Genomic DNA, 13,914 nt, shown 5'->3' on the forward strand with positions numbered 1-13,914 from the left:
ACCATGGACTTGGACCAGACTTTCATTATGGCTTGCACATGAGGTATGAACAACAGAACTTGCTGATTTGGGTGTTGAAAGGTTAAAAGTCAGAGCTATGTTGGCAGGAAGAAGAAATGATTACTTTTGATTTTGATCATGCAGGGGAATATTAAATCCAGACCTTGACATCTGAAGTTGGTACTGGATTTTTTTTATTCTGGTACTCAGTCCAAGGTCCAGATATACTAGAAATACATTTTTCAAATATTTGCTTTTAAAACAAATCCCTTAAGAAAAATACTGAAAAATCATATTTCTTATGCAATAAGTTGCTCTTTTCATGTTGCAGATAAATGCACTGTGTGATAAAACCTTGTGAATGTAGCTAGTCCTGAAGTTCAGACACATTACTCTAAAATTTGTTACCGTATATTACTTGATTAAAGGTTGACTTAACTATAAGCCCCCAACCCCATTTTATGGCTGCAAAAAAATTAATGTGATATGGTAAATCATTGATGTACAGCAGAAAGAGTAATGGTCCAAGAACTGATCCTTGTGGAACACCAGAACACCAGACTTCAGAGTTTTAAGTAAATCACCATGAAACTTTTTACTTTTAAATGTTATCGTCATCAACTGTTAATGGGAATATTTTCAATTCACTGTGTTCCCATAAGTTTTATTTGATTTTTTTTATCTGACAGCTAAATGTAATGATTGTGAAAACTATCTGACTAGCAATCTTTTATAGATTACTTTGAAACTTTGTACTTGTTCTGGTCACAATATAAGTCTAAAGATGTAATGACAAATCACTCTGCTTCGACAATTTTTGTAAGAGATTTGTCTTTGATGATTTACAGCTGCATGGAATATATCACAGAATTTTGTGAATTCATCTATTCTGACACCTTTTAAAGTGTTTTTCTGAAACTTGGTACATGTTAAGATTGTCATCAAACAATGATCATGTTGATTAGTTTGTTTTTTTTATATCATAGACTCGTCTTAGTTGGGGATTGATAGGATGTGGGATAAGCAGTGATTTTAATACATGAGTGAATTGTTCATGATTCTTGTAGTTTCAGACTTTCAGCACCTTTTAAGCATAATAATGTAATGTTGTATAAAAACAGTAATTATAAATAAAACTATTATTTCTACACTATTTATCACATGGGTGAGGAAAGCTAGATCTATTGTCAGTTAAACTTTCTTACTTAAATAATAGTGTTACCTCTTTCCTGACACTACTGGTGCTACAAGTAATGAGATGAAACTTTGATTAAAAAGTATCATAAGTCTTGCTACATCTTAATAATATTTGCTTGTAACGAATTATCAATATAATTAATTGGTTTTGCATTTTTGTTGTATTTTACAGATATTTAACATTACTTACTATGTTTGATATCTTGTGCTTCACAGCAAGACACTCAATGCCATTTGGAATGGCTGAAGACAGTGAAACAAGCACATGGGTCAGGAGAAATAACCTCACTTGCCCAGGCTGAGGCCATCAATTCCAAGGGGATCTTCCTTGTAGGAGCACTGGACACTACTGGAGATGCTAGCACAGTCTTGGTGAGATTTTTTAACCTTTTAACTTCACTTGGGTGATACTGATCTCGTTTCTGATTTTAAAACCATTTAAGAGTTTTTGTTATGCCTCTATCATAAATATAGCAATTGTCTGTCTCAGATGCAAGTTTGTATGTATATCAAACAATTTTTTTGTCTGCAACTACTCCCACATCTTTCCATAGAGCTAGGTTGTATGTCTATGATTTCGCCTCCATTTATAGGTTGAAGGTATTTATATATGGACAGTCTAATTCTGCAGTGATAGAGATCTATGCATTAAAGTTCTTCACCTCACTCACAGAGTACTCAACATTCATACATCATTTAAGATGTGGTGGTGATGGTCATGGTGACTCAGGTTATACTTTTATATGTTTGCTTTCTGGGGCTATCATGGACCTGTCTTTTCTGTCACATGTATGAATGAGAACAACATACTTACTGCACCATTATTGTATTGTTAGCCTTTGTGATGGGTGGTAAGCTATTTCTTTGGCTTGTGTGGACCCTTTGCAAATTAATTGTCTGAACATTACTGAAAAAGAATGTTTTGCACCAGCCTCAAAGTGAGGAGATTTGGAGGGGTGGGGGAGGACTCAGCCAACCCAATAACTCAGGCGTTTTGCATTCTGTATGTTAGTAGTTCTAACAGGTCGATCCAATTTTGCCCTTTTTACATCTACTCTAGAGCTCATTTGTAGTAAAGATATAATGTAAAAGGAAGAGCGTTTTTAAGGCATGGGTAATTAATATGTCAGATATGGTGCTGCCAAAATAAGATGCATATTGCTACTAGATCCTCATTTATAGTACGAAGATATGTTCAATTATCCATTTATAAAGCCACCCCTTCTGTTCTGCAGCAGAAATATACTTATAACAGGGATGACCTTTCTAGAGAGGTGACCACACAGATATGATAAATAATTATATAAAAAGCAAGAAAGATGTAACTCCCTAACTTTGAGATATTATTTAATATTTTCATCATCATCATTAGTTCCGTAGTCTGGTAGACCATTGGGGCACTGCACAAGACTGAACAACCAGCTTCCTCCATTCCTCTTGATTTTCCATCTTTCTCAGTGAGTCGCTCAATGTCAGGCCTGTCCACTCTCAAATGTTATCTTCCCACCTCTTTCTTTTCCTACCTCTCTTTCTTCTTCCTTGTACAGTGCCTCTAATTGTAGAACTGTCTTAGCAATGAAAATCAAATTCATGTTATGGATACAATGCAATAAAAACTTTAATTCCCATCATCTGTCATGGCATCACTGCTTGGAATTGGAACCATAAGAATCATAAGGCATGACCAGTTTATATGATTTGTTCTGTCTGTATTTTTTTGTTGGGGAGGAGGATTTCATGAGAATCTCATCAAGTGCTTTGGTAATTATGTCCACAAGTTCATCATTATTTGTATAAAGGCTATAATCTATTAATTCTGGGATGTAACCTTGTTGTTTTTAAATGTTTGGCTGGTAGTTCAATTGATTGATCTTGTTACCATTCTGAAGACTATTATGATCTGATCAAAACTTGGAATATAGGCACAGACAAGTTCAATAATAAGCTAGATTATTTCATATTAATGAGGTGATCATGCTTATAATTGGCTGAACTTACCTATGTGCATATCTGTTATAGAACTGAAACTTCAGGGGTGCAGGTAAGAGGAAATCCCCTTGCATTTGAAAAAAAAGAGGAATTTTCTGAACATACGATATATTTAGTAAAGAAATAAAGATAAAGTGTCACAGGATTGTAATGTCACAAGACTTCAACTGGCTGACTTAAATTTTTATTTCACAACAAAGCCTGCAAGTTAGACATGAAAGCAAGATTAGTTTTTATCAAAGCAAATGATCACATATTCAAGACAACATGGCTGAATGGGAAATGTATGGAACATATTTTAGACAGAATATTATATGAATAATTATAAAGAAGAAAATTCAGCTCATTTTGATCAAACCTGGAAAACAAGGTAAACCTAGTGTATCATGAAGATCTCATATGTTTGATGATGAAGGTGATCCATGCATATTAATGATGGGATCCTGAATCTAATTGGCTAGCTTGTTTACCGGTCTGTAGACAACCTTTCCAATCTGATTTTGATTAAAGTTGAAATTTAAGTTTGTGTAATCAATATATTAGACAGGTTTGGCAATAAGGAATGATCCACAAATATTAACTAGATATTCTTGCATCTAATTGACTGAGCACGTTACCACTCTCAAGGTTATATTTTTTTAGTTCAGTTTGGTCACACTATTATATATGCTTATTTCAGTAAAATCAGTTATAAGTTTGACATTAAGTGAGAGCTTCAGATTTTAATGGGAATATCTTGCATCTAATTGGATGAGCATGTAACTACTCAGGAGACCATAGTTCTGTTCCAAAACTGATCAAACTTAGAATAACGCTTATATATTATCGAGATTTCAAATGAATTTTATTATGAGTTGCATGGATTTTAATGATACGATCTTGAATATGATTAGCTGAGCTTGTAACCACTCTGTCAGTCATATTTCTGGTTCAGTTTTGATCAAACTTGGCATTTAAACTTAGATTATTATGATTTCAGATGTCATTTCCATAATGCACATGGTTCCTGCATAATTATAAGGCGGTCTTGCCTCTAATTAGCTGAACTTGTTACCATTATGGTAAATAGGGTTGTATCATCAAGATGTTAACTATGTTTAATTATGAGTCAGATCTACACATATTATTGAAGTGATGTTGCATCTGAATGGCTGGACTTTACCACTTTAGAGTGTATTTTTGACCAAAGACTTGGTAAACAGACTGGACATGTTACCTACATTAGCAAGACAAATGCATACACACTAATGAGATGATCTTGAATTTGATTAGGTGAGCTTAATACCACTCTTGATCAGACTTTTGTGAATAGGATTTGGTTATTTAGAGTTTGTATGTGTACATTTATTAGCAGTATTCACATATATTAATTAGTGGATCTTGTATCTGATTGACTGAGCTTGTCAACACTCCCTTGAATCTACTGGTATTTCTGATTGGAATTTGGAAAAGTTGTTAAATAGTCTTATATTACACTGGACAACAAATTTTTACAAAAGTCATGTTACTGAAATAAAATTAGTCAATTCTTATCAATTTTTATGTGCTGAACACGAATATGACAGTCAAATTGCAAAATTGGCTCTAGTTTTTTTGTAATCTGCAAGAAATTAATGTTTACATAACGAAATGCATTCCAATAGTAAAAGGTCAACTGTAATAGCCTACCTATAAAAAATCAAGTCATTGACTACATCTTAGATTTCTTCGCCTGTCTCTTGTACAGCTGTTCGGGAGCATCTCTGAGGAGTGTCCAGCAGTAGTCAGCCAGCATTGTAGTGGACCATTTTCCCTGGTATCTTTGTTCCATTGTTGCGATATCTTGATGAAAACGTTCGCCGTGTTCATCACTAACAATACCACAGTTGCTAGGAAAGAAATCCAAATGGGAATGAAGGAAGTGAATCTTTAGAGACATATTGCAGCCAAGTTTCTTATACTTCATCAACATGTCTTCTACTAGTTCCTTATAGTTTTCTGCCCTAACATTTCCGAGGAAGTTTGTAGAAACTAGGCGAAAAGCATTCCATGCTTGTTTCGCGTCACCTTCCAGCAAGTTGTTGAACCGGTCATCTTTGAAAAGCTCTCGAATCTGAGGACCCACAAAAACTCCCTCTTTAATCTTTGCTTCGCTGAGTCGAGGGAATTTTTCATGCAGGTATCGGAATGCTGGCAAAGTCCGGTCAATGGCTTTCACGAAGTTCTTCATCAAACCTAGTTTGATGTGAAGGGGTGGTAGCAAGATTTTCTGAGCCTCAACCAGAGCTGGGTGTTGGATATTCTTCTCTCCAATGGCTACATTCTGCCTGTGAGTCCATTCCTTCCTCATGTAGTGCATTTCCCTTGCTCGGCTATCCCACTCGCATAAGAAACACATGTATTTTGTATATCCTTGCTGCAGTCCCATTAAAAGGGCAACTACCTTCAAATCACCACAGAGGTGCCAGCTGTACTTGTTATACTCAATGGAATTCAGTAGCTGCCTTAAGTTATCGTATGTCTCTTTCATGTGGACAGCATACGCTACTGGAATAGATGGAAGAATGTTTCCATTGTGCAAAAGCACAGCCTTGAGACTGAGTTTCGAAGAGTCCACAAATAGTCTCCATTCTTGTGGGTCATGAGTGATTTTTAAAGCATTCATGAGGCCCTCAATATCGGAACAGAATATCAGATTACTTTCCTTTCTGAAGAAAGGCTCCAATTGCTGGTGGCGCTTTCGATATGCAGTAATTGTGACATCTTCTTCTAGAAGATTCCATTGTTGGAGTCTTGATCCTAGCAATTCTGCCTTGTTCTTTGATAAGTCCAAATCACGAATCAGGTCATTTAGTTCTTCCTGTGTTATTCTGTGTGGGGTTGATGATGCACCACAGTGAAAATCTGGATCACTGCATGCTGATGGACCAGGAGAAGAACAGGTCGACTCACCTTTGTCCTCGTCAGATGAATCAAGAGAATATTCTGCTGGAGGTTCTGGAATAGGAAGTCCCTCACCATGTGGAACTGGTCTCAATGCAGATGGAATGTTTGGGTAGACTATTCTCGACTTCTTTCGCTTCGTTATTCCGCCGGAAAGAGGAGGAACCAAGCAGAAGTAACAGTCATTTAGGTGGTTGCTTGGCTCTCTCCACACCATTGGGACTGCAAACGGCATTGATGACCTTTTGCAATTCAACCACTGTGAAAACTGTGTTGTACATGTAGCACAGCATATATGCGGAGCCCAAGGCTTGTCTTGGTCACCAACCTTGCATCCGAAGTAAAGATGATATGCCTTCTTCACTTGAGAATTGATACTTTTCTTCTGGTTGGCAAATGTCACTTCCCCACAAATATAGCAAAAATTGTCCGCGGTATTAACACACTTTCGAGGCATTACTGTTCTTTATTGTACGTAAATGGATAAAATAATAAGTTTTATGTAACAGTAGCTTGAACTGTCTCGCACAACGTCTAAAATATTTTAAATGCTGAACCTATCTGATTGGGCTTTATATAGTACACTGCTTACGTCAGCTTCAGCAGCCGCCTGGCATTAGTATAATAGGCCTACACATGTATAGTACACTGCTGACGTCAACTTACTTCAGCAGCCGCATGGCATTAGTATTGCATTGCATCAGAAAATGATGCAATCAACTGTGGATGATGTGAGCATGATGGTATTATGCAATGTTACATCATTATTCCGGATGTTGCTGCAGTCCTACTGGAGAAATTTACACAGTGAAACATAGAAAATGAGGTATATGAATATCTTCAAAACGAGAGCCAATACAAATTTTTCACGGTTATATTCGTGTTCGGCACACCAAAATACTACAGATTAGGGCCTTTTCAAGTCAGTAATGATTTCACTGTTGACCAGTGTTATCAAGATGTTGATAAGTAATTTATTACCAAAAATATGCAAGATATATGAATATTTATGAGCTAACAGTAATCTTTATCTGATTAACTGAGCTTGACACAACCCTTGACCCAGGTTATATAAGATTCTATCATGTCATTGGAGCTAAAAATATTAATTATATGGGTCTTACAACTGTTATGTTGAGGCTGAGGTTTGTTACTTGTCAAGATATTATTTTTCATCTGATTTTTATTTACCTCCCAAATATGTTTACATAATCGATGTCTTGGGAGTTAGATTGTGAGATAGAGTTAATGTGCGTATTATTTATGCCTTTAGCTTTGGAATGAATCTTTATCAGACAAAATTAAAATATATACAATTGACATCATATAAAGTTTGGGTGATAGTTTACATAGGGTTGTTTTCTTAAAATAGTACATTACACAGAGATGAGGGATATAGAACAGTCAATTGCACCCTCCTGGATGCAGTGGGAAGTAACTAATAAATTCATCTGTTTTACCCTGGGATCTGTCCTGGATATTCCAGCTGAGAGTGTCTAAGACTTTTTGAAGAGTGCAGTTATATACAAAAAAATTGGACTTGTACATTAAAGATTTTACCAGTGTTTGGTTTTATCTTTGTTTTGTTTGTCTTTTTAAGGGTACCTAAATTTAATCTGTATGGTACATGAGGATTGTGCTAATGTGCTGTTAAAGCCTATACATACATACATACATGCATACATACATACATACATACATACATACATACCTAGCGACATGGTTAACTGTTGTATTTGGTATGCCAAGTTAGTGATATCAGATCCACTTGGACCTCTTATGTTTAAAACTTTCCAGGCTGTTGGTCATATGATGGTGATACCATGCATCATATGTCTTCTTGGAAATCACTAAAGCCATTTCAGTTAAACTTTATAGGAATATTCCCAGAAAAAAGAAAACAGTCCTCTTCCAAATTTGTCTGGGATGGTTTTCCTTGCAATAGTATTGTTTTCTTAATTCTGCTCACTTATTCTTAATTAAACTTTAAATGTTTCTTTACAGAGCAAATGTTGATCATAGATATTAGAAATGTTCTCCTTATGTCATATTTATCAAAGTGTGACCAGGGTGATTTTCCATGCAACATTGTGACTTGCATAATAACTAGATGGAATTCTAGTTGCCTAACTGCAACACCATAACTGTGTAACCAGTTTTATATAAAACTTAATAAGTCAGCTTCTTATGGCATTGTGAAACAAAATACGTCTGGGATGGCTCTGTACTAGATGTGTGGCTTTGGAGAAAAATCTCATTTTGACTTTTCTTCTTGCTACTGAAACTGGTAGGTGTTATAGTCCATGAACCCTGATTGTGTCTAGAGTTGCTTTCCTTGCTTCTGCATAAATAAAGCAGAAATCCATTTTTGTTTTCTTCCATACAATTACTAGTCTCAGTTTGAAAGTGTATAATTATGTTCCTATGGCAGAAGCTAAAGAGCATCCTAGCATTTAGTGGTCTTGTAAAGTTTGTACACACAGGTTGGATGAGGCATTGAATATGGCTTTTAGTATTGAAAGGATAATTTAAAGAAATGTTTGGTGGGGAATCTGCAAAACTCATTTATATTTGAATATTTATACATGCTGAAATAAATTTAAGTTTTACTGTAACATCTTAAAAACCACTTAATCAATTCTGAACAAATTTAAAAGGAACCATTATCTTATTTGATTTTTGTCCAGGATCTGTCTGATGGACAATCTCAGGTCTCCTCTGGCTTTTTTGCATGTTTACAATGTTAACTGTTTTTGTAGCTCGAACTAATTTTGATTTTAAAGGAAAATATACCTTCATGATTTTGAGCATTAAATTTATGGAAAATCTTCATGAAATATATTGGAATGGTTTTAGATCAGAAAACCTTTTGTTTCAGGTAATGACTTAATTTGGTGTTACTTAGTTAAAAGCAAATTTTACTTTTTCAAGAATCTCCATAACACAGTGCAGCTTGTCAGCCAAAGAGAGGAGACAAAGAAAGAAAATGCATTACAGCAACTTCAGGATCATCAGATATTGGTAGCAGGAACAGAAGAGCAAGACATGGATATTGTGGACAGATTTCCAACAGTAAGTGACTCTCAGTAGAAACAGGTCAAATGAATTAACAAATTGAAAACAGACCTTCAGCAGGAAGTCTAGCAAGGTTTATGATGGTGTGTTTAGATTTTTAACTCAACTTACAAAGCTAGATGATAAGTTCATAATTCCCAATAATTAGTCAGCTTTTAGCTCATCTCTACAAAGTGGAATACATATTGTACTATCCCAGGTGTTGGTCTTCACACAGGTAAAATAACACATGCATTCAGCCTCACTGCATCTCAACTTTTCACTCTTTCCAGGTCCTTTGCAACAGTTTGGAGTTAGTTTCATAGTGCCTAATGCTTCATCATTTGTTACGTGATTGTGCTATATTATCCAATGAGTTCAGACCTATATGACCTGTGCTAAAATTATTGAATATTTTAAATCTGTGTGTGTGCATTTTTTCGATGGTATTACTTGTATTGTGGATTCAATGTATGTGATGAGATTCGCGGGTGAGTACATGGTGTTGATACTCTATTCATGCTATACATAAGACATGCATATATAAACAGTATGCACGTATATGTACCAATCCGTGGTTCTCTAAATAAAGTATCTTTGGCTGCTAAGAAAAATCAAAACATACATTCCTCATCAGTATGGGGTCAGCTTTTATAAAAGTCATATTCAGCCATATCTGGACTATTGTAATGTAATTTGGGGTAATACCTCTAATTCAAATATAACAACAGTTTTAAGACTCCAAAAGAGGGCTTGCCATTTAATTCTAGATCAAAGTATAGACAATTTCCAGGACGCAATGAATAATATAAAGATTTTAACAATACATGAAAGAATATTTCTTAGAAAGGCCAAATTGATATATAAAGTATCCAGAAAGGCCATTCTTGTCTATCTAAGCAATATCTTTCACCAAGGGGATGTTGATAGTATTCCAAATTTAAGGTCCATAAGAAGTAAAAATTACATTATACCAAGGACAAAGAAGGAATTGTTTTAAAAAAGTTTTAAATATACTGGTCCATTCCCAGTGACATAAGGCAGGCTTCCAGCATTTCTTTTCATAATGTATCAAATGGATGAAATCTTTAGACATTTGAACAGTTCTAGTAAAATAAATACCACCTGCTTTTCTGTATTTTGCATCATTTTCACAGTTTAATTTTCCAGTGCAGGATGATATTTTATATTTATATTTTATATATGTTTATGTGTTCACAGATGGGTGTGCATATGTTCCAGGCTTGATACTTTGATTTTTAAAATCACTTAATTATTTAGTGTCTAGCCAGACTATAATAATAATAATAAAATTACGTTTTTTAAAGAGGGTAACACAATTAGCTAAAAACTAATCTACCTTGAGGCCCTCATACAAAGGAATTTATTTATTTTAGCTGCATCTCTGAAGCCACTGGATATATTGGGTTTAGAAGAAGGAAATAGAGTGGGCATTTCTAATCTCAGACTCTTCACATCATGTTGTATATACTGTATATATTGTACATAACAGATAGAAGGCCTCAAGGTAGATTAGTTCTGTAACTAAATGAGTTACCTTCTATAAATAAAGTCTTTATAATTATTATTATTATCACTATTAATTAAAGTCAATGATATGTTAACACACCAGTGAAATACATACTGGGTAGTTGTTTGATAGCATTAGACCAAACCTTAAACACAAGCTTTAACCTGCTGCATACATCTGAAGACGCCGACTAGGAGACTGGAGTTGTAGCATAAACCCTCCTGTACTCTGTATAGGCAAGCTAATTCGGTATTTTCATAAAAAATATCAGCAGTGTATGCAGATAACTTTGTCTACTTGTGTACTGTTATTATGTTTCTAGGTTTTAAATTATGTAACAGATAGGAAGTGAAACCAACATTTTATTAGCACAGTTCAACAAACAATTTATTTCTCTAAGTTACAAAGTGAACATTTAAAAAACACAGTATCATGAATTAAATCTTAAATAATCCTAAATGTCCTATCACAAGTCCAAAAGTATAGAATGTTCTGAATGAATTCTAATAGTCTTGAATGCCCAGATGTACTAGTGACCTTGAAAATCTTAATATTTCAATGATGCAGTCTGGAATGTCTTTGAATGAATTCACAAAACTTCAAATAATGTGTTAATTCAGTCAATGATCATTTAGTAATTCCATTGAATGAATTAAATAAATAAATCTTCTAGAATTATATTCTAAACACAGCTGTAAACTCTGATAATAAATGGATTCCACAGACTGATCCTAAGACAGGAATTAATTATTTGTTTTTCAAGGCCCCTATATATACAAATCACCACATGACATACAAGGTAATAGAATATCCTGGAAAACTGATCATTTCAAAAGAAATTCCACTAAGTCATAAACAAGGTTAGGCCTTGAACTCTGATTATAGTAAATATCCTGTTTACTACTTACAGTCATGACAAAAGCAAGGTATTCAAAAACTCCATCCACAACCATCAACCACAGAAAAAATACCTAGCACACAATATAGATACACATAACAACCATATTAAAATAAATTGGGGTACCTGTTATACTCAGATTTGCAGTAAAATTTTTTGAAAATATAATCAAAGCGGATCATATAATAGTCCTTACATGCAAAATTGCAGTAAAGTTACTTTGGATTCATGGACCATAATCCACACTGGACTGAAAATTTAGGATGAAGAGAATTCTTTTCTCTGCCAGAATAGTGTGGGGTGGTTGGAAAATATTGATAAGTTTAGCGTAGAGAGATCAAAATTGAGAATGTTCAAAACTGTCACTTAAAGCTGATCTTTACTAAAACATTTTAGCTAAATAATATACAAGCAGAAATTCAAACTGAATTTTATAAAAATATTATGAAATTCTTAGTTTGATTCAGCAGAATTGTTATATGGTTGTTTTATAAAAGATCTAACCTCAAAAGTAGGTTGCTAGTGAAAACATATATCCAGACATAAGCTCTCTCTTACTTTTTGTAGCTCCCATGGTCATAGACCAGAAGAACTTTGTTGTCCATCTGGTATCAGACCTCTCCAGTGGCCTATTGGTTAGAGCATCCACCTTGGATGCAGGAGGTTGCGGTTCAAACCCCAGCCAAGTCATACCAAAGACTTACAAAAATGGTACTAACAGCTGCCTTACTAGACACTCACCGTTAAGAGGTCCTGGTGTCAGGATAATGTGATTGGGTGGAACATTATGCTACATGTCTGCAACATTATACCCAAGTGCTAGCCATCACTATACACTGCCTCACTGCAGACATTGTAGCGATATGACAGAAAAGCTTTTAAAGCTACCGGTACATTCAAAATCAAAAACACACACACACATCATCTGATATCTGTTACCTCAAGTTCGTTATTGCTACTCCTCCAAAACTGCTTTGAGGATTTCCATTAAAATTCACACACACATTCATCCACACACTCATTCATCCAAGGTCTAGTTGGAAATAAATGAAAAATGTGCTCCATGGACATCCAATAAGGCCACCATGATTGTGATCCACTTGAAAATCTTGTTATTGATATTCCTCTCGAACAGATATCATTAACATGAGGTTATCACTAGAAGTCATATTGTAATGTCTGGTTGGTCCTGAATGAAAATAGTGCCCCTCAGACGCCTGATATGGCCACAGTGGCCATCTTCAAAGCTTGAAATTGATTTTGCAAGCTAGCATTTTGCTAGATTTACTTATGATAGTGCTAGCTGATAACAATGAACTAGAAGTATCTTGCATGTGATATTTTGCATTCCAATGTCAATTTTTATTGATATTTGCATGTGCACATTAAATTTAAAGTAGCTTGAAGTTGAAACTATCACAAGTGTCAAATGTTGCCAGTACTGGAAAAAAGTTAATTTTGATCACTGCATCTTTAATTTTATATTTTACATGTATACCCTGTTGCAGTATGAATGGATGGATTGTATCTAGCACAAAACTATCAGCACATTTCCTTAACAGAATCACGTTGGTCTGATTATTTTCTCTGCATGATAATTAAAGTTTACAATAGCTAGAGGAGACTATGAAAATCTTCATAGAGGTGAGTATTGTAATCACTTATTACACTCTGGTTTTCAAAATGGACATTTGCTTATATACAATCAGCAAAGAAGGAAAGCTGAATAAGTATGGTTGATAGTAGACTAGTCATAGATCTGGTGCTATTATTTTTTATATTAAGTATCTATTTCTTAACAGTTAATTCCTATTTAGCTCACCTTTGAACTAGAAGAGACCTTTTGTATACCCTGTCACCAGCAGATACATATGCCTCATCTCACCGCATCTCAGCTGTCTTTGAAATGTTTGTGAGCTAGTATGTAAGCTATGTAGAGGTGAGTTTTGTAATGATTGATCACACTTGGAAGAGTTAGGTTAGTGGACAAGCTGTCATTTCTTATTTCAGTTAAGCTGACATTTATTTCTGTGCAGTATCATTCTTAAGGCGAAGTGAGCGTCATATGGTATGGTACTGGATCTATCATACATATGTCATCAGTTCTTATTTAAAAACTTTTTAAAAGCCACCAGAGCAATTTTGACCATATGTGAAAGAGAACATACAGGCTTGAAGGACTTAAAAATTTATACAAATGATGCTGATCTGCCATGAAATATGGTGACCATTACATAAAATATTTTTAAAAAAACACTTTAAACATCTTATTAAAATTACTGAACAGATTCTGAACATATTTGACAGAAAGTATCCTGGCATG

General features: G+C 34.7%; 1 protein-coding gene across 1 annotated transcript in view; it reads left to right on the forward strand.

Moving 5' to 3' along the window:
* Positions 1–13,914, forward strand: part of LOC149786019 (E3 ubiquitin-protein ligase rnf213-alpha-like) — a 180,064-nt gene that overhangs the window by 146,765 nt on the left and 19,385 nt on the right. Inside the window, exons 16-17 of the mRNA XM_089978096.1 lie at positions 1,414–1,569; positions 9,040–9,180. Of these exons, the coding sequence (XP_089834222.1) occupies positions 1,414–1,569; positions 9,040–9,180 (297 nt within the window). The remainder of the gene's footprint in view (positions 1–1,413; positions 1,570–9,039; positions 9,181–13,914) is intronic.

This window comes from Sinohyriopsis cumingii, chromosome 12 (genome assembly GCF_028554795.1).
Source record: "Sinohyriopsis cumingii isolate HCF-2022 chromosome 12, ASM2855479v2, whole genome shotgun sequence".
NCBI classification, from domain to species: Eukaryota; Metazoa; Mollusca; class Bivalvia; order Unionida; family Unionidae; genus Sinohyriopsis; species Sinohyriopsis cumingii.